The 22,332-nt window shown below is 38.8% G+C and overlaps 1 protein-coding gene across 6 annotated transcripts in view; it reads left to right on the top strand.

Annotated features, from left to right (window-relative positions):
- The window catches only part of LOC126962694 (protein CASC2-like), a 162,396-nt gene that overhangs the window by 92,616 nt on the left and 47,448 nt on the right, over positions 1–22,332 (top strand). For 3 of the 6 annotated variants that reach the window (XR_007728768.1, XR_007728772.1, XR_007728771.1), the window contains exons 3-4: positions 13,887–14,005; positions 18,843–18,917. The exons of 1 other annotated variant lie outside the window; for it this stretch is intronic. Coding sequence is in view for 1 of the 5 variants with exons in the window: in XM_050804018.1 (XP_050659975.1) it covers positions 18,843–18,917 (75 nt within the window). In the remaining 4 variants the exon portion in view is untranslated. The remainder of the gene's footprint in view (positions 1–13,886; positions 14,006–18,842; positions 18,918–22,332) is intronic. 2 more of the 6 variants (XR_007728769.1, XM_050804018.1) reach the window with 1 other exon arrangement.

The following is a 22,332-nucleotide window of genomic DNA, read 5'->3' on the forward strand; positions in this document are numbered from 1 at the left end:
ATGGGGTTTCACCATGTTAGCAAGGCTGGTCTCGAACTCCTGACCTCAGGTGATCCACCCACCTCGGCCTTCCAAAGTGCTGGGATTACAGGCGTGAGCCACTGCACCTGGCCAGTAGTGGTTGTTTTCCTGGAAGTCTCATTACTGTTTTGTAAAAGCATCCTTACACAGTGGTTTAGCTTTTATTTCTGTAGGTACCCATAGACTTTGTTGCTGTAGAATCACTTTTTAAATTAATTTTTCAGTTTTGAATTATTGTACCAAATGAGTATATGGAGTCTGACACCACATTGGTATGTGGTATAGTCCTGTTCTAGTTCCTGGAGATGACACTTTTTCCCACTTACGGTCCCACATAGTTGACAAGGAATTGGCTACTCTTTCTCCTGGCTTTATGCACACAGAATCATTCAATATCTGGGTGTGGTGGGGAACTATACCCTCCCCTCGCCTTCTGGTGGGGACCCTGAAGCCCCTCCCCACCCAGGCCCATCTCCCATTCCCATGAGCTCCCCTGCTTCTGCTTTCACTCAGTGCTGCTATTTGGAGAAGTTGGCTTCTAGGTACTTTCCTTGACTCATTTCTGGCTCGGTTATGCATTTATTAGTTTTATGATGATATAGTTTACGTGCTTTTAAACAATGAACTTGGAGGGGCTGAGGTTTTCTCTGTCAGCTGAGATATCTTGAAACTATTATTCTGTTATTAAATTGGTATAGATTAAACAAAGAAGATAATGCTAGTTGTTGCTAATTGTTTAGGGATATGAATATTCACATATACCATTTGGTAGGAATATAGATTGCAGTAGAATTAAATAGTTTATATCAAAAGTCTTAGAAACGTGCATATCCCTAGAATAGACAATCCTATCCTGGTAATCTGTCCTTAATTATTTAAGCAAATAATATTTAATATCTAAGAAATAATTATTTAATTAAATAAATTATCTATTTAAATAATTAAGAATGTGGACAAAGACATAGCTATCATCATTGCAATATTATCAGAAGGTAGTAAATTGCACTAAAGGGAAATATTTTTAATGAGCCTTGTATAAGGTTTTGGACAACTAAATATTTAGGATACATTGTTTTCTCAATCAAAACATACTTTTGTGTCTCCTGGTTGTTAAAATCCTCTTTTGGCACAATTTTTAATATACTGATTTGCCTATTACTGCAAGGAAAGCCTTGGTAGTTCCATATTACAGGTTTCAGGCCCTATCAGTGTATAACTACCAAGAAGTTAAAAACATTTATAATAAAATATATATAGTATAGAGTGAGCATATGTCAAGTATTTATTCAAATCATTAATGAGGGAACCAGTAGAATGACAAATCAGGTTCTAAGAGGATATGAAATGCTGGCCTAAGAGTGCCAAATCAGATGTAAAATTGTTTAATGTCCCACAGGTCGATGTAATCATTACCTTTAGGTTTTTATTTTCTACTGGACAGAAATCTTCTGTATCTGTACCATATGAAATTCATTTGCAACTTATAAAAGTCTATAAATTAACATAAGCTTACTGATTCTGAGTCCTAGTCAATAGTAATAGTAAGGCAAACAAAGTTACATTTCCTTAGAGAGTCAGATATTGTTACACAGCGCTCCAATAGTACATTAAAAAGGCATGCAGTAATTTTTGAAGCTTATTTCCAAGATTTAGAAGCTTTTCCTTAGTAGCCTCAGTTATTCCAATTATTAAAGTTGATGATGGTTAAACTTTCTGGTTCCTGGTTCCTGAAGTACGAAAGCTGGGGGTCTTCTATGATCTCTCCTTCTCTAGCATCTAATGGGTCTCTAAGTTATCCATCCATCTTCTTCAAGGTTCTGAAACAGCTATTCCTTTTCTCCCATGTTCTCTACTGCTGTCTTAGTTCAGGCCATTTTTAAAGTTTTACTTGGACCACTGCAATGTCCTCTTAACTGGTCTCCAGTGTATTCTTCCTCTAACGCATTTCTCCTACTGTTGGCCAGAGCTATTGTCCTTAAGTGCAGATCTGATCATGTAATTTTTATGCTTAAAAACCTTCAATGCCCATCCTCTGCCATCATCTTAAAAAACCTTCAAACCTCCTAATATGCTATTTCTGTCTCTTCAGAGTCTGACTCAAAGTTTCTTTCCAATTTTATCTTTCACTACAACCTTCCTAAACCTACCTCCACAAGCCAACCACACAGCCTTCTTGCCCTTCCCTGTACCTGCTGTAAATGTTCTTGTCTCTCTCAGCTTAGTTCTTTCTTCTCATTATGCAGTTTTTCATTTTGGAGTGCACATCTCCTACCAGTCACCCTTCAAACCCTGGCCTAGATGACGTCCCCATCCTTCGCTCCTCCTTCCATACTTAGAATACATGTTTTCTTGAACTGCAATCCCATTTTTCTTTGTCACCTTATCAAGGCACTTACTATATATTGCCTTTATCAGATGAATTAGTTACATCTCTGTCTCCCTTAGTAAATCATAAGCTCCTCGATGATTTAACTGTGTCTTATTTATAATCCGCCATGTTACCTAGAATAGCACTTTGTACCCCGTGGAGGCTTGTGCATGTTGCTTAAATGTTATTGCCCTCAATAGAAGGGCTTGAACCTGGAAAGGTAGAGCAAATGCCCAAAGAGCCACAGAGGAAGGAAAGGTAACTTTGTGAACTGGTCTTGTTTTCTCCTTCTGTTGTCAAGGACGAGAACAATTTTACGAACACGAGGAATGACCTCTTTTGAGAACTTAACCCTGCAGCTTGGGGAATAATGTGGTGTGATAGGACAGAGTTGCCAATTTGTATTTTTAAAAAAATGATTTATATATTCAATGTATTGAGACTTTTAAAATTTCTCAAAGGATGGTCAAACAAAAATGATGCTGAGTAAAAAAATAAAGAATCTAAATATTGTACAGAAGGTATTTAAACTAGTCAAATGAAAAACAGATGTCTTAAATTAAAACACATAAATTATTTGAGCTTAAAAATTTCATATATCTTTGTGAAGAAAATCTACCATTCAGGACCTAATAAGAGATTTTGAAAGTTTACATATTTGTATGTTTACTTAGTGACATTCAATCAAATGTCTCTTTAAAGAGTTGTTTAAAATTATAGACAACAATGATTATGTTCTTACTGCATTATCTCCATTTCAAACTTTTTCTTAATACTTGTTTAACTTTGGGAGATTTAGAAAACATAGTATAGTACATGGAAGAAGAAAATGACAATTATCTGTATTTTCAGTACCTAGAATTATTAATATCTATTGGAATATCTGCTCCTCACTTGTCAAGAAAAAATACTACTTTTTGTAAAGGATATTCATGTTTATTATAAAGAACTCCACATCATTTAGAAAAGGACAAGGATGAAACAAAAAATATTTTTCTCTCAAAATATCATTTATATCACAAATTTACAGGTTGTCCTTAGAAAGTACCACATGACTTTTCTGGGAGTTAAGTTTCATGTAAGTTTTCATGCTGCTCAATAGAGTGTTAGTATTACTTTTCTTGGAAATGCCAATTTCTGTTGTAAACTTTACAGTTAATATGAAGTAGACTTTCAAAACTTTGACACGTTCTCTTTGAAGGAATGAAGTCTTTTTTCATGGGTGGAAAATCAATAAACAAATTCTTGATGAGTGGAAAATGAATAAACAAATTTTGTGATGTGAATTGAGAAAGGTCACCAATCTATCAGAAATCCTAGAGAATATTGAAACTTTACCGATTTTTTTGCTGCTCCTAAACATTTTTTCTAAGAGCATGAATGTATATGAAGCATTTGCAGCAATCTGAGTGGGCCCTTTCTTTCCCTGGGGTCTACTGCCCCTCCTGGAATGGCCCAGCCAATGGGTCTTTCTCAGTAAGATAACCCTTCTCACACACTTCTCTTCTTCCCGATAGAAAGATTCCTAAGAAGGTATCTGAAGACTTTCTACTCTCGGACCAAAATCTTGGGTAACCAAGGCATGTTCTCTTAAGTGTCATCTAAGAAAAGAAAAGAAAACACAACAATGGTGTGAAAACGTTCCCACTTCCTCTTCCATGTGTGGTGAAGTGAATGAGATCAACTCTTTCTGGCATCCCAAGCTCTGACTCTGGGTCCTACACTTTGGTTGCGTGGGACTTTTGTCTTTATTAACAATGTACTTTATACTCCGACACAAAATGTTTTCACCTCCAAACACACATCCGGCTTGATGAAGGAGGGTTAAGGGGGACTATTTGGAGGGAAAATAGTCCCTCCAGAGCTGGGCATTGTGACTCACGAGTGCCTGTAATCCTAGCACTTTTGGAGTCTAAGGCGGACAGATCACTCAAGTCAGGAGTTCAAGACCAGCCTAGTCAACATGGTGAAACCCTGTCTCTACTAAAAATACAAAAATTAGCTGGGCATGGTGGTGCACATCTGTAATCCCAGCTACTCAGGGGGCTGAGGCAGGAAAATCTCTTGAACCCAGGAGGCAGAGGTTGCAGTGAGCCGAGATTGTGCCACTGTATGCCAGCCTGGGTGACGGAGTGAGACCGTTTAAAAAGAAAAGAAAAGAAAAGAAAGAAGGAAGGAAGGGAAAAGAAAAGGAATCAGGCTGAAATTATGCATGGAGCATATAGGTATCTGTCTGGGTGGAACTAGGAGCGGGGTTCCATTTGATGACATAATCCCTACATGGCATGAGAGATAAATGTCACACAAATTCATAGTGAACATAGAAAATCAAACTTCTGTACAAGAAATACCAGGGGAACATTAATTTTTTTTCTGCCTTAAAAAAACTCCTTGTATGGTGCAGAATAACTCTCATCTTTACAGTTCTCAAAACTAGTAGATCTTCTGGACTCATCATGCTTCCTAGCCAGGAATCCTGGTAAGGCCACTGGTGTAAACCAAACGAGAAGTAACAGTCTTCAGATTTTCTAATACCCCACACATTTGTGAGGAGCTGACATTATTGCCTCCACCGAATAGATGGAGGTCAGTGGCTTGTCCCAGTCACACGGCTAGGAAGGGGCAGGAGTAATATTTTACCCCTTTCTCCTCTTGGCATTCTTCCTCTGACACCATCAGGCCTGGCCAATTTCAAGAATACATTATTATTCATGTGACAGAAAGAGACATGGCATTATAAGGTGACATTATAAGAATCAATTTCATGAGAAACCCATCTGAAGAAACTTTTGGAAGAGTGAATTTTATCAACATTATTGTGGGATTCCAGTTTTAACAACTTAGTGATCTGAGCCAATGTGGAAGTCTCTGTCTGTTACAATCCCCTTGAAATTCAGGGCAATATGCAAACAAATTAAAACAACCGAACAAACTGAAAAATGTATAGCTGAGCTTGAAAGAAAGAAAGGAAAATCTTCGCATGCCAGAAATTGATAGCAAACTCGCAAAGCAAGTGCAGAAGTTTGCCAGCTGTGGAGAGGCTGCTTTAGGGTCATGGACCCAGACAGAGGCCCTAACAGCTGGGGCCTTGGGTTTTAAGGCCCGAGCAGGGTCAGGAGCTAGAAATTAAGACTTTTGGAAGGAATTTTAGAAGGGAAAGATCTTGTTCTTAGAAGAAAAGAAACAAGGACATGTCTTTTTATCTGGGGCACTGGATGGGGGTTGGAGGGAGTCCCTCATGAGAAGTCAAAATGAAGTCACATGTGGATTTATATGGCCCTCATGGTGTATAGTTTTTACACTAGAAAACAAATATAAAAACGGGTCCCCAAACTGTGAAGCCCAGTGAATGCGAAATCAGGGTATCTCCGTAGCAGTATTTTCGAAACCTAAAGCACATGGGAAAAAGTCAGTCTTGTTGCTAAACATTTTTCTTCTTTAATATGGCATTAAGACTGGTGACTGCTGCAAAAATTGTGTTAAATAAATGATTTCCTTGGAACTTCCATCCCAAATCAAGTCACTGACCATTCTGGTGGATGTCTTTCCCGCTACTGAAAGTGTTGCAGAGTGATCAATTTAATTCCTGTCTTTATTATTCATACTCTCAACTACTAGTTTATATTATTAAATTTAAAACAGAAAGAATAAAACCAAATTAAAGAAACCTTATTAAATGCACGAAAATCTTTTATTAATATAATTTTTAAAAATTAATTGAGGAAAACAGAAAAAGTTATTGTGTAAGAATTCTGTAGACTTGAGTGTTGACTTACTTTGCAGAACCAATAGCACATAAGGACGTATTTTTTTTCTTTAACCCCTTTTGTAATTACTTTAGAGCAGTTTTCGTTTGATTTGGGTAGCTTTTTAATTGTCATTGTTCTCACACAAAACTTTCAATATTGATTGATGAGAGATTTGTCAGCCTTGAGTTTCCAAGTACTTAAAAATAGTTCAGTGATCTTGCAAATACACACGAGCGCACCTCTTTTCTCCTTGTTGGGGAGAAGCTTGAAGTCAGAAGAGCAGCTTGTTTACTTTCACCGTAGCCCCCCCCCCCATTTGCAATCCCACTGAACCTGCCATGACCTCCTTTGACCAAGCCTCTTCATCCAAAAGGCAGCCAGAGAGCATCTTGTGGCCAGATGTGCGCCCCCACAGCCAACGTTCCTGAGCTCAAATGCATAAATCCCCTGCTACTGCGCTGACTGCTTCTTCACTGTTAACAAATGCCTCTTTGGACGGCTGCACCCTGACCCAATTCCAAGGCAGGGAGGTGATTGGCCATTTTCTGAAATGACACAAGATCGATGAGGTGTCATCATCCCCAAACCCAAGAAGATGACAGTTAGGCCTCATGCCCAAATCCTCCTTCTCCTTTCTTAGCAAGCACCAAGCTGATGAAGTTATCCTATATCACCACTAGGTCCAAGAAGTTTCTGGATCTCTGCAATACAAGATGAATTTCCATATTCCATCCACATAGGCCAAAACACCATCGTGGATGTCCAGTTCCCTTATTGTTTGTCCAGGATCTAAATGTTTCTGTCTGGCTTCTCTTACCTATTGATGCATTAAAAAATACTTAGTGGTGAAAAATATTGAATATAGTGCATTAGCTTCAGGGAAGCCAGCATTAGCCATTAATATTTCAGATTCATCTTTGCTAGAGAAAAACCATTTATATTCTTCAGTGCATATTTTCTCCATCTTCATTCTTTTCCTTTCACTTCTGGAGCCGTAAATGACTTGATGACTCTGATGTAGCACTTTACCAAGGATTTCCATTTGATTCTCTCATTTAATCCTCTCTACAACCCTGTGAGATAGGTTTTACTGGTATATTTTACAGATGAGATTTTCCACTGCCAAATCTTGCAAAATTTCTGCTACATCATTACCAAGATTTTGGAGGGTACGTGGTTCAGTTCTTTTCTTGCTTTGATGAGTGAACTGAGCCACTAGACTTCCTGACACCTGGCTGCCAACAGACAATGGTAGAACCAGGAGCCACCAGGTCCAGTTTGCTCTTAGTCCACACCTCCTTCTACTCCCCTCTGCTCCTCTCCACTGCCCTCTCTTCCACTTTCCACTCCACTGTTCCATGTGCCTCTACAGCATGCATGGTTGCTTGTGTCTCCATGGGTCTTAGAGAAAGCTGCTACACTAAGCCCCGTATCCCAGGTACCCAAAACTCTTGACACTGCCTCATCAAATGAACACCCCAACCCCACTGCCATCTCTCACATACTCTGAAGTTATTGGCTTCTCTATTCCTGAGTCCCAGATGCTTTCACAGGATAAATTTACAAGTTCAGAGCAAGGAATTCTTGCATGTAATGGATGCGGACCCTGGTCAATGGATAAACAAGATACTATTCAGGACAATAAATTTACTTTTTAAAATTTTACTTTTTCTCATGAGCTATGATCTCTACTTGCGTCCTATACAGTTCTGGAAAACTGGAAGCAGAACTGCAAACCAGTTATTATCTCTGAAGTAATATTTGCCAATAGTTCACTCCTCAGGTCACGTTGGCAACAGAAAGACCCCTAAGAGTCATGATGTGGGAAGATCCCTGCTTCCATTCCTAAGCATCATTTGTGGGATACCTGGTGTCCAACACGGTTCAAGGACAGTGGTAGCCCCTTTGATTTCCATAGTTCTTTACAATGTATAAAATCCTTGTAGGTCGTTTTCTTACAATCCTCATTTATAAACATAAAACTAAATCTCAGAAACTTAAGGAACTTGCCCAAAATAAAACAGCAAGTGGCAGAGCTTGCACAATCTCCCAGTTTCCACTGCTGTGTATGACACAAACTATTATTCATGAGCCGCAAACAAGAGTGCCACAAAGACAAACCCCACACATCATCAGGAGAAATCGCACAGACCTTGATGAAGATCACAGGTGGTTTACTGATCACATAGGTTCTGTAAGGGGCATTGATGGCTATCTGAAGAAGTTATTATACACAGTCTTTTTAGGAAACTTAAATTTTGTCAAAGAGGATTCTTGCTTTAAGCTACTCAGGGTCTTAGCCTTGAATGACTCCAAGAAGCACCATCCAACTGATATTTTTTGGGCAAATGAGAGTTTGTCAATAATATAATGTGAGCCAAAAGTTCACTGTGATTTTTCACTCAAATGAATAGAATCATAGAGATTTACAACTGAAAATAAACCTCTCTTAGTCTTCTGTGATGCTGGAGCTGGAACTGGCTTTAAAGGTCACCAACTCCTCCACTCCTATTTGCCCACCAGTATCTCTAGCTAGTGGTTTTTCACTCCTTTCTGGAACAGAGCCTGTGAGGGAGAAGCTCACCTTCTCATAAAGCAGCTTGTTGAATTCCGGCCGACGTTTATGTTATTAGAAACTCTTTACACCAGCAGAATAGTTCCACTTCTACCTGTCAGCCTTTGTTTTTAGCCAGATAAGAAAACAAGGGTCAGACAGGTGAAGTGTCCCACTCTTGCCTGGTCACAGGGCTGATGGATCCGACAACAGTGTTCCCCAAGGGTCTTACTCCAGCACCCCAGAGAAGAGCAAGGGTTCAGATACTGCCTCTTGCTACCACCTGCCTTGTTCTCCTCTCTATCTGGGTTGGATGTAGGCAGACCACATGGGTGGTGCCTGGGTATTCCAGAGTGACCACTGTTGTGAACCACACTTTCCGAGCATTTATTTCACTTTAAGGCAATTACTTGTTTATTTGTCTTTGAGTTCCTCAAGGACAGGGACCATGTCTGGCGGGCTTAGCAGTGTATCTCCAGGGCCTGGCACAGTCCCTGGCATGTGAAGACTTTTATTCTGAATAAATAAAAAATAAACTACAACTCCCGTCACCCTTGGGACCTTCATCTCATAACTCCACACCATGGAATTTCCCATGCATGCTCATGCAAACCTGCCCCAAAGTGATTGGCTTCTAGTTTTAGAAATCACAGGTTTCTGTGACCAATTTGGCCAGCCAAGCACAAGAGGCAAAGGAGTAATATCCATGCTTGAACTTTCCTCTTCGTGTTTCGAGGAGATCATTGTCAATTTTTTTAACTTGCAAAAGTCAAGAGGGGAATATTAAATGCAAATGGACTTTGGCAAGTTGAGTGATTGTCAGGCAGCTACGAGAACAAACTTCTGTGTCCACTCTGGAGGGGAAAAGAAGGCAAGGTTTCAGCTTTAAGCAGGAGATTTATTTTTTTAGATCAGGTGTTTTTTGAAGTTTGCAGATGGCAATTTCATTTGCATTTAATGTCCTTCAGATTATTTCCTTTCTGTTGTGCTAAACACCTCTCTCAGTTGGGTCTAATTTGATGAGGTCATGCTGTGACCCTTGACCCTTTGGATCTTAAATGAAACCATCTGACCAGAAAGGAGAGAGAGAGTTCTTAGTCTTGTTCACAGACATTTGATATTTGCAGATGTGCAGCCAACTTTGCTAACTACCAACTTGCCAGTTTAGCTCTTGATTAGAAGTAGAACCAGCAAATTCCCTGAGAGTCAAACATTTGAAGAATAAATGGGTCCAATTAATCCTTTGTCACATTCTTGTCAAAATAAAAGGACCATGCCAAAGGAAGAAAAACAACCGCTGTACCTACAGAGGGTAATTTGGGATATTAGCAAACAATTAATCTTGGAGAACACCTAAACATTGCAGTGTACAAAATGTTTCTAAGTGCTCTGCCAGCAAATTGAGATTTACTATGGAAAATAGACAAAGACATTCTCCTGTTACAGAAAAAGCTGTCTACCCATTAGGTCCTCGCTGTTACACACTGGGGGAAAGGAATCCATTCTAACTAATTAAAACTCAAAACAAAAATTGGGAAAACAGGTGCCTAAGTAGAAGGTGAGATTTTCCCGGGAGAATAACATTTTTATGCTTGGTTAGGCATTTGAATTATAGTCTTGTGAACAGTTTTGCAAGAATGTTCACTTTTTTTCCCTAGAATTTTACCAAGCATCTTTCTAGATGTACAGAACTCGACCTTGTTCTAACTTTGTTTATACATTACATAATATAACCTGTAAAGTGTCATTCTGGGAGAAGATATTAGTACCCCAAATTTGCTACTCAGAGAGAAAAATATCTGTTTCTGTCGTACTGATACCCTACTCTCTTGGCTCACTAACCTTACTTGACGGGCTATGTAACTTCTGAGTTTGTGGCCCCTGATGAGGTAGAATAAATGTAACTTCAGAGTCTGATGGGCTGCTTTACATCTAGGCTCTGTCCTGCATTATGTGTTGTGTTAGACAATATTCATTTCACCTTTTCTAATTCTAAATTACTACACATTAAATGAATAAAGATAAAGAAAAGTGTGGAGCAGAAAGAAAGGAATCACTCAGTTTAATAACTATAATATGTAAGTATATTATCATTCAATTTTCCCTGATTTTTAAAATATGATTGAGGTAACACTGCATTTATAATTTTGTACTTTGCTTTCCACTTAATGTCATTATATCAGCATTTTCCAGGCCTTCATAAACATCATATTTAACAGTTGTATTAATATAATTGTACATTGTGAGTAATATATTTAACCTTGGCCATTTACATGGTTTCTTTTTTTGCTATTATAAATAACACTGTGATGAACATCTTTTTGCATCAATCTTTATTTACATTTTGGATGATTTCCTTAAAATAGATTTTAATATGTTCAAATAGTGTGCCAAACGGTATGAACATGAATTTCAAGCTCATAAATCACCTTGCCAAATTGCTGTCCAGAGAGGTTGTACAAGATTACATTCTTACCATCACTTCACTCCAACCACACAAGCTGGAGTAATCTTATTCAAAAATGATAAGAAAAAAATAGGTGCATGAAAAGTATTATCTCATTGGTAATTTATATACATCTCATTGATTATTAGTAGGTTTAATTACATGTTCATTAACTACTTTTATGTCTTCTATTATGCATTTTCATTGAGAAGTTAATTTTTCTTAGACTCATTTTCCTCATCTATAAAATGAGAATAATAATACTGTACCTGCCTAGCCTACTACTGTACCTTTTGTAGTTTTAGGAATTAACTGAGATTGCTCATGTAAAGTTCTGTACACATTAAGAGGCATTTAATAAGTGTTACTGCTCTTCATTTCTTTGAGATTAAACATAAGGACAATCTATACTTTTTTTTGCTTTTTCTCTAGTTGATAAAACATTGTTGGGTTGGATACCCTTGGAAAATTTCTGATCATGACAGACATTCATTGGCTGTCATTATCTGTTAGGCACTATGCATCATCTCATTTTTTATATTCACAGTAAGTATGAGATGGGCATTCTTGTTCTCAGTCCTCATGTGAAGAGAAGGAGGGGTAGCGAGGCTTAGCCACCTGCTTGGAGCAGAAAAGCCAAGACTCAAGGCTGGGCCACCTCAGTGTGGAGCCTACCCTCCCAACCACTAGGTCACTGTCCAGTGATGAGCCCTGCTTGGTGCTCAGGGTCAGGAGTGGGGCTGCCCAGATTCCCATTTGCTCAGCTTTAATGCTATGATCTGATGTAGATCACACCCCAGTTCGGGGCCACAATGTCCTCCTTGGTAAAAGGAAAGGATTTGGTAGATGATTCTCAGTTCCCATCCACAAATGCATGGATAACTTTAGACAGGTGTGTGTGCACATTCATACACATAGAGACTCACACACCAATAGACACACTGAGAAGTCAATCATGCACACTCTCTACATTTTTCAATAGCTATATCTATATATCTATATCTACTCTACTATTACAGTTAGATAGATACACAAGTTGAGTGTCCCTTATCCAAAATATTCGGGACTTGATGTATTTCAGATTTTGGATTGTTTTAGATTTGGGAATATTTGCATTACACTTAGCAGCTGAGCATCCCTAATCTGAAATCCAAAAATGCTCTGGTGAGCATTTCCTTTGAGCATTATGTTGGTGCTCAAAAGGTTTTGAGTTAGGAGCATTTCAAATTTTGAATTTTCAGAATAGGGATACTGTGTGTGTGGGTGTGTGTGTGGGTAGGTGTACACATAGTATAACACAACACTAGGAGGTAGCTTGTATTTTCCCCATTTCCCAGAAGAGGAAGCTGAGAGACAGAGATGCTGGTGTTAGCTATTAAGTGCATGCTCACAACCACTCTCCTCTGCCATCTTTCATGGATAGAAATGTTGCACTAAACAAGATCAAATGAATTAAAAATAATTACTGAGGCTTGAGAGCATACATTTTTTTCCTCATACTAATAATATTGTGGAAGTTGCCAGTACCAAAATGAAGTCACTTATGTCAAAACCCTAACAAAATGGAGTTAAGTGAGCATGAAAGAAGGATCCTGCCCAGCGAGGGGCTCTGCTTGATGCTTAGAGCCCGAAGTGGGGCTGCCTAGATTCCCATCTGCTCTCCTTTAACATTGATGTGGCTCATACCCCAATTCATAACCCCAGTTCACACACCTCACACGCATGCCTGAGACTTTCCTTATCACAACAAATCCCTGCACATTCCACAAACCCCACATGTCCTGCATGCCCTATATGTACCATGTGACATAACTGACCACCATAAATTCCTCAAGATTATAGCATTCCAGATAAGCTGCCCTACTATCTACCAATGAGCTAATACCAACTCCAGCAATGAGCTTCTGTGACCAATAAACTTTGCTTCAAAGCAGCTTATGTGGATTTCTTCTCTTTGCCTTTAGAAGTTTCCTCTTTCTCCAACCTCTCCATATATGCCAATGATCCACCATAACATGCATGTCTCAAAATTGCAAAATTACTATTCCTTGCATATTCCCAAATATACTTTTTTTGAGAGCCTCCCTCTCTGTCACTATTTTAGTTTGACAACATTAACAGAAACCTAATTTAAAAAAAGGATAAAGTCAGCAACACTTGTACCACCCTCTGTGATATGGCGTAAAATGTTTCCTTTCAATCTCCATCCATATGAAATTGTGATTTTAATACATGTAATCAAGAATGAATTTTGCTTTATTTAATTTAGTTTTGCTTTGTTTAATATTATTTCTATGTGGCTACATAGTCATTATAATCATATTTTTAATAGACTAACATTTTATCAAGTGACTAGTCCATAACTTACTTACCCCTTACTATTGTACATTTGCATTATTTCCAGTTTTCTTCACAATCTCAACCAACACTGCAATAAACACCTTTATTAGGATTATTTTAAAAATTAATTTATACTAAAATAATTACCTTGAAGACTTCTGCAGTTGATTATTTTTAGTTTCAAAAGTTCATTTTATAGTTTATTGTGCTTTCTTGGTAATTTAATTATGGCCAATGATTGCATTGGAAGATGACAGGGAAACAAAATGATGAATATGCATAGAATTTGGCACCTAAAATTTGTGAAAATAACACAAACATATTATAGGAAAAAGATTTGATAATAGTTAATTTTCTTTCTTCCTTTCTTTCTCTCTCTCTCTCTTTCTTTCTTTTTCTTTTTGGCAGAATTTTGCTCTTTTTGCCCAGGCTTTAGTGTAGTGGCACAATCTTGGCTCACTGCAGCCTCTGCCTCCCAGATTCAAGTGATTCTCCTGTCTCAGCCTCCCGAGTAGCTGGAATTACAGGTACGCACCACCACACCCAGCTAATTTTGTATTTTTAGTAGAGACGGGGTTTCACCATGTTGTCCAGGCTGGTCTTGAACTCCTGACCTCAAATGATCTGCTCGCCTCTGCCTCCCAAAGTGCTGGGATTACAGGCATGAGCCACCATGCCCAGTGGATAGTAGTTAATTTTCAAAGAAGGATCTTCTAAAATCAATGTTTTAAAAAGGAAGCTCTGCAAAGGCCAGTTTATTTTGTGATAATAATTCCTTTCTGACCTTGTAAGCTAAGGGTTCAATGCCATTCTAGGTTGTGTTGATAGACCCAGTATTGCAGGACAACAGATCTAGGTGTTTCCCTAGAAATTTAAGGAACAGTGAATGCAATGAAGAAAAACATTTATACTTAACCTATGGAAGAAAATACCTGGAAGGGTGACATTATCCTAACTATCTCAGTTTGCCCAGGACTGAGGGGTTTTCTAGGACATGGGATCTTGAGTGCTAAAGTCAAGAAGATCCTGAGCAAGCCAGATGAGTTAGACACCTCAGCAGGGATTTGGCATTTTCTGTAAGACTTCCAAGGACAGAAACTACACCAGGAGTGTACACGTTACATAGAGGCAGGTTTTCAAATTTAGCATCAAGTGGCACTTTGCAATTACAATGGGATAGGTGGCTTTGACAGTCTCTGAATATATTTTTTAAAAGTCGGGGCAACCACTTGTTGGATATGCTAAAGAAGCAAAGGCTCTCAAATTTTGTTGCATATTAGAATCCCCTGGGAAGCATTTGAAACTCCCCTTGCTTTCATCTTGGACCACAGTGCAATAAAAATGGAAATAAATACCAAGAGTATCAAAACCACACAAATACATGGAAACTAAACAACCTGCTCCTGAATGACTTTCAGGTACAATGAAATTAAGACAGATATCAAAAAATATTTTAAACAAGTGAAAATAGAGACACAACATACCAAAATCTCTGGGATGCAGCAAAAACAGTGTTAACAGTTTATAGTGCTAAATGCTTACATAAAGAAGATAGAACAATCTCAAATTAGCCACCTAATTTCACACCTAAAGGAGCTATTAAAACAAGAACAAATTACTCCCAAAGCTAGCAAAAGAAAAGAAATAACTAAAATCAGAGAAGAACTAAGTGAAAATGAGTCTCAAGACAATCACACAAAAGTTGAACAAAATGAAAATTTGCTTTTTTGAAAGAAAAAACAAAATTGAGAGACTACTAGCTACATTAACAAAGAAAAAAGGAAGAGATCCAAATAATCACAGTCAGAAATGACACAGGTGATATTACAACCAGTCCCACAGGAATATAAAACACCCTCAGACACTACTACGAGCGTCTCTATGCAAACAAACTAGAAAATCTAGAGGAACTGGATAAATTCCTGGAAATACACAATCTCCCAAGATTGGGCTAGGAAGAAATGTAAAACCTGAACAGGCCAATAACGAGTAATGAAATTGAGTCAGTATTTTTTTTAAAAACCTACCAACCAAAAAAAAAAAAAAAAAAAAGCCTTTAATCGGATGGATTTATGGCCAAATTCTACCAGACATGCAAAGAAGAGCTGGTACTAGTGCTATTGAAATTATTTCAAAAAATTGAGGAGAAAGGCATTCCTTCCTACAATATTCTACAAAACCAGTATCACCCTGATACCAAAATCTGGCAAAGACACAACAAAAAAAGGAAACTACAGGCCAGTATCACTGATGAACATAGCTGCAAAAGTTCACAACAAAATGCTAGCAAACTGAATCCAGCAGCACATCAAAAAGTTAATCCACCATGATAAAGTGAGCTTTATTCCTGGAATGCAAACATGGCTCCCCATATGCAAATTAATAAATGTGCTTTACCACATAAACAGAATTAAAAACAAAAATCTTGTGATCATGTCAATAGAAGCAGAAAAAGCATTTGATAAAATCCAATGTTTATTAACGATAAAAAAGAACTCAGCAAACTAGGCATCAAAGAAACATACCTCAAAATTGTAAGAGCCATTTATGATAAACCCACAGCCAAAATCATACTGAATAGGCAAAAGCTGGAAGCATTCCCCTCTAAAAGCTGGAATAAGACAAGATGTCCACTCTCATCATTCCTATTCAACATAGTACTAGAAGTCCTAGTCAGAAAAATCAGGGAAGAGAAAGAAATAAAAGGCATCCAAATAGGAAATGGGAAAGTCAGATTATTTCTCTTCACTGACGATATGATCCTATACCTAGAAAACCCAAAAGATTTTCTCAGAAGACTCCTCGACCTGATAAATGACTTCAACAAAGTCTTAGGATATACGATGAATGTATAAAAGTCAGTAGGATTTCTATACACCAATAGCATTCAAGCTGAGAACCAAATCAAGAACTCAATCCCATTAACAATAGCCACACAAAAAAAGTACCTAGAAATACATCTAATCAAGGACGTTAAACATGACTATGGGGAGAACTATAAGAGACTATTGAAAGAAATCATGGACAACACAAATGGAAAAGCATTCCCTGCTCTAGGGTTGGGAGAATAAATATTATTAAAATGTTCATACTGCCCAAAGCAATCTACAGATTCAATGTTTTTCCTGTCAAATTACCAATGCCATTTTTCAGAGAATTAGAAAAAAAATTATTCTAAAATTCATATGGAACCAAAAAAGAGCCTGAAGAGATGAAGGCAATTCTAAGCAAAAAGAACAAAGCTGGAGGCATCACATTGCCTGACTTCAAATTATGCCACAAGGCTACAGTAACCAAAACAGCATGGTACTGATACAAAAATAGACATATAGACCAATGGAACAAAGTAGAGAACCCATAAATAAAGCCGCACACCTACAACCAACTTATCTTTGACAAAGTTAGCAAAAATAAAAAACGGGGAAAGGATAATACCCTTTTTAATAAATGGTGCTGAGAAAACTGGCTAACCATATGAAGAAGAATGAAACTGGACCCTTACCTCTCACCATATACAAGAATTAACTCAAGATGGGTTAAAGACTTAAATGTAAGACCTCAAGTCATAATAATCCTAGAAGTAAACCTATGAAATACTCATCTAGACATTGGCCTGGGCAAAGAATTTATGATAACCCCAAAAGCAAATGCAACAAAATAAAAAATAGACAAATGGAACTTACTTAAAATAAAGAGCTTCTGCACAGCAAATGAAATAATCAATGTAGTGAACCAACAACCTACAGAATAGGAGAAAATATTTGCAACTATGCATCTGACAAAGGTGTAATATCCAGACTCTATCAGGATCTTAAATCCACAAGAAAAAAAAAACTCATTAAAAGTAGGCAAATGACATGAATAGCTACTTCTCAAAAGAAGACATATGAGCAGGCAACACATATATGAAGAAATGCTTAAAACACTAATCATCAGATAAATGAAAACCAAAACCACAATAAGATACCATCTCACACCAGCAAGAATAGCTATTACTAAAAAGTCAGAAAATAACAGATGTTGGTGAGATTGTGGAGAAAAGGGAATGATTATACACTGTTGGTGGGAATGCAAATTAGCTCAGCCCCTGTGAAAAGCAGTTTGGAGATTTCACAAAGAACTAAGAATTACCATTTGATTCAGCAATCCCATTACTGGGTATATACCCAAAGGAAAATAAATTGTTCTAAAAAGACCTGCACTCATATGTTTATTGAAGCACCATTCACAATAGCAAAGGCATGGAATCAGCCCAGAGGCCCATCAGTGGTGGTAAAGAAAATGTACTGTATCTACAGCACGGAATACTACGCAACCATAAAAAACAATGAAAGTATGTTCTTTGCAGTAACATGCAGGCAGCCAGAGCCCATTATCCTAAGCAAATTAACTCAGAAACAGAAAACCAAATACTTCATATTTTCATTGATAAATGGGAGCTAAGCATTGGGTATACACATGGTCACACAGATGGGAACAAGAGCAACTGGAGACTCCAAAAGGAGAGAGGGTGGAAAGAGGGCAGGGGTTGAAAAACTACCTATTGGGTACTGGGTTTGCTACTTGGGCAACAGGATCATTAGGAGCCCAAACCTTGGCATCACACAATATACCCATGTAATAAATCTGCACGTGTACCCCTGAATCTGAAATAATAAATAAAACAATAAATAAATAAATAAAACTCCCCTTGCTCAGGGTGCATCCTATAGTGATTAACCCATAATCACTGAAGGTGGGCTCATAACAATAGTTTTTGAAAGCTTCTCTGGTGATTCAAATGTATGATTAAGGCTGAGAAGCAGCACTGTAGATGAATGCTGCTTTAGCTCTCATGTACGTATGAATTACCTAGGGACCTGACTGAATGCCGATTATCAGTCAGTAGGTCTAAGGTGTGGCCTAAGATTCTACTTTTCAAAAACACTCTTAAACAGAGACAATGATGCTTGTTCCTTGACTGGCTTGAAGAGTGACGGAGTGCATAGGAGAAACTCAGGCATCATAAGGTGGGGGAGATATATAGGAGGGGAGGGACATTGAAGTTGATAAGCATTAGGGACCTTCCCAACTCTAAAAATCCTCCGATTTTTAAAACCACGATAAGTATTCTTCAAAGACATTTTGAAATGTAGCTTTTTCTTTGAAGATGAAAAATAACATCTAAAACCCTCTTCCAGATCATCTCACTTGTATCACAATATGTATGCTATGTTTTGGATCACTTCCTAAGAACTGTTACATGAACAAATTTAATAATTCAAAACCTAATCTCTTTAGTTCATATAAATAATCCTGCCTTCATAGGTTTTTTTCTGATGACTTATACATAGCACAAAACTCTCCTTTCCACTTTGTACCCAGGACTTTTTGGTTGGCGGGACACAGATACTGGCCCTTCAAGGCAGAATTCAGGCGATGGGTGAGTCCCTGTGACAGGTAAGTGACCTTGGAATCTTTCCACACTTGAGAGGTCTGCCTCAAGCAAGAGGAAGACCCAGGTTTCCTGGTTGTAGTCCTCTTTTCTTGAGCACTGGATTCCATTAAGGAGGAACAAACAGATAGGATGGGATTTTCCAATAGGTACCATCCAGCAAAGGGAAGCTTCTTTCTGGGGAATCTCAAGCTCACTCTAGAGCCTCAAAGGCAGCATGGCAAGCTACAAGAATGGATGGGAGGGACCTCTCTGGAAGAGAGAATTTGAGGATCCTCTGCTCTGAAGCAGGGTGGGGAGAGTGCTTCACCCACTGGCCCTTCTAGTTTGTGTTTCAAATCTGCCCAGGTTGTTTCTTTGCTAGCATTCAGCCAGGAGCCCCAGGGACACTCACTTTCTAAGGACCTTCAGTAGCCAACATCTCAGTGATGCCATAAGACAAATCACACTCCTTCCTCTGTCAATAGACATGCCACTCTGTTCCTTTGGCCTCACTGAGAGTGGAGAGTTGAATCCCAACGTCAAATCCCCAAGTACTGAAATCAGAGACAGAGAACAATACAGTAAAATCTTTCTAAGGCTGGAGTAAATTTAACTTAGAAATCTTGTCTGTCTAGCTGTTAGAAATTTTGGACAGAAAGAGAAAACATATTGTGTGTTGAGCTCCAGCTCGTTGCCAAACACTTACTCAAACCATCTCATTTAATCTGTCCAGCAATATTCAGAAGTAAGAATCACCCCTAATCTATCCACAAAGAAGGCAAGGTTCAGAGAGGTTGACCAGTTATCCAATATACACAGCTAACAGTGGAAGTCGAATCCAAACTTTTGTTTTAAGCTGTTTTTCTTCTATTGACTCCACATTTTTATGCTTTGATAAATATGTGTGTATACTGACATTTTTATCTCTCTAAAAATGTAAATAAAGAAAGGAACATTGCTGCTGTGTTCCACAGAAACACCCTACAGTGAGATTTTGCTGTATTTTCAAAGTATTCATAGCAAGCCTGTATTCCTTTAAGCATGTATCAAACATAAATAGATGCTGTCTATATTAGGGGCCCTTGTTTCCTCTGAGAAAATGGTGTGAACAATGGATTCTCTCCACAGAGAAATGCATGTATACACATACGCACAAACATTTGTGTAGGGTTCCTTGTGTAGGGTTCACAGGTACTCTGAAGCCGGTGCTTTAAAAGTTTAACAGACTAGTGTTGTTCCCACTGCCCAACGCCCCTTCTTTGTAACTTGCCTAGAGCCCAGCTTTCAAGGACGCAAACTTTTGTGCATCAGTGGAATATTTATTAACCCTGTGTCTTTGAGAATACAGCAGTGAAGGGACAGGGTTGTTGCCCTCAGAGAGCTTACAGGCTAATGAGTGCATAGGTAGGTAAGCAGATATTACAAAGCATCAGGATAGTGAGGGAATGAATGGTGGCTAACAGCGACGGATTGTTGAAGAACAAAGTCAGCCCTGCAGAGAACCCCAGATTTAATGAAATGGTGAGTGCAGTGAACATTTATCATTATTTTTATCTACACAGCATTTGAGCCTCTTCCTCTCCCTGAAAAATAGCATCGCTTTAAGCAGGCATGCCCCGAATGACACACAGCCTTCTTCCTTTTATAGAGGCCAAAAATGCTAGAGACTGGTTTGCCTGCTTCCCTTGCACTTAGGGCACAACGTTTGGCTTAATCTCCACCAACAGGACTAGAGGGAGCCCTCAGTCTCCAATCAAACGCTGGTAGCGGGCCTGGTGTGGTGGCTCACACCTGTAATCCCTGTAGTTTGGGAGCCCAAGGTGGGAGAATTCCTTGAGCCCAGGAGCTCAAGACCATCCTGGGACACATAGCGAGAACTCATCTCTACAAATAATAATAACAACAATAATAAATAGCCCAGCATGGTGGCATGCACCTATGGTCCCAGCTACTCAGGAAGCTGAAGCAGGAGGATGGCTTGAGCCTGGGTGGTCGAGGCTGTGGTCAGCTATGATCGTGCCACGCTGCACTCTAGCCTGGGCTACAGAGCAAGACCCCATCTCAAAACAAACAAACAAAAGCTGGTGCGGCAAAGAAGCAGGTTCTACCCAGGGGCTAGAATTTGGAAACAGCAACAACAGCTGCATCTAACCTCTAGAGGTGGTCGTGGCAGCAGTTCTGGGGGTGGCATCTAACATCTAGTACTGGCAGTGGAGGCAATGTGGTGCAAATTATAGCATCTGTGCCTTGTGACAGCCACATCAGTGTCTACCAAACAAGTTCTGTAGCATCATCTGTTGCTTGTTGTTGGCTGCCTGACCTCCAGCCACATTTTCTGGGTGTCCCAGAGATACTATGATTTGCCCAATACTCTTTGCAAGGTAATCATTAAATTATCTAGTGCCAGTTTCTGTGCCTTCCACCTGAGGGTCAGAAAGATGCCATGCTTGTCTGTGGCCAGCACGGGCAGAGAAGTGATGGTGATGTGTGCATCTGAACTCCTATGGGGTCACCCAGTTCTTCTGTAGAAATGATGATGTTCTTGTAGCTGATACTCAAATGTACCAACAGGAAGAGACCCAGAGTTTACTGAGTATGAGGCTGGTTCTTTCTTTGTTTTTTGTTTTGTTTTTTAACAAAGTGATTTTGTTCAGCACTCACTTTCCTGAACAGTTTTTATATTTGTATATTATCTGATTGTGATCTTTCCACTCTCATTTTAAACTTGGCTAGAGAGCTCAGTTGACATGCATTTAGTGAGTGCTTAATACAATCTTTGTAACTGGTGAAGTGGGAATGCAAGGCAGTATAAGATCTATACTGCTCCGAGGGCTCTTAAGGTTTGGTTGAGAAGATTAGACATGTACACATGTCAAGATAAAAATGCAGCTCCCCAAATACCTGTTCTGTGAGCAACATGACAAAAACAACTATTAAATAATTGTATTATATAACCAGAGGGACGGAATTTGTAGGTTCTAGACACTCTAAAATATTCTCATTTTATAGTCTCACCCAAGACTTAGCAGCTAAACTTAAAATGAATATGTTTTGACAGTTTGCTTTGACAGTTAAACTATGCCTTGGCCAACCCATTATCTTTAAAAAATAAACAGTCCATGGTAAGATTTTTGCACACCTTTTACCCATAGTTGCAGCTCAATAAAATGCTCAATGCAGATAGGCAGAGGCGGTAAGGCAGACAGGCCAGAGTGAGAATGATTCGGGTTTTTATTTTGATGTAAAGTGCCTCAGAGGTCCTGTTTTAGTACAACCCTTAGTAGAGTTATTATCTGGCCAGACAGCCTAGTTCCCTCGAAGTCTTATCTTCGCTGGTTCCCAGGAAAACTTAAGAACAGGAAGAGGATGAGAATCACAGACTAAATTAGAGGCGCATTAATTGAGCTCTTAAAGAGAAGCTGCTGTAAGTTTGTCCCT

The sequence above is a fragment of the Macaca thibetana genome, chromosome 9 (genome assembly GCF_024542745.1).
Source record: "Macaca thibetana thibetana isolate TM-01 chromosome 9, ASM2454274v1, whole genome shotgun sequence".
In the NCBI taxonomy this organism is placed as follows: Eukaryota; Metazoa; Chordata; class Mammalia; order Primates; family Cercopithecidae; genus Macaca; species Macaca thibetana.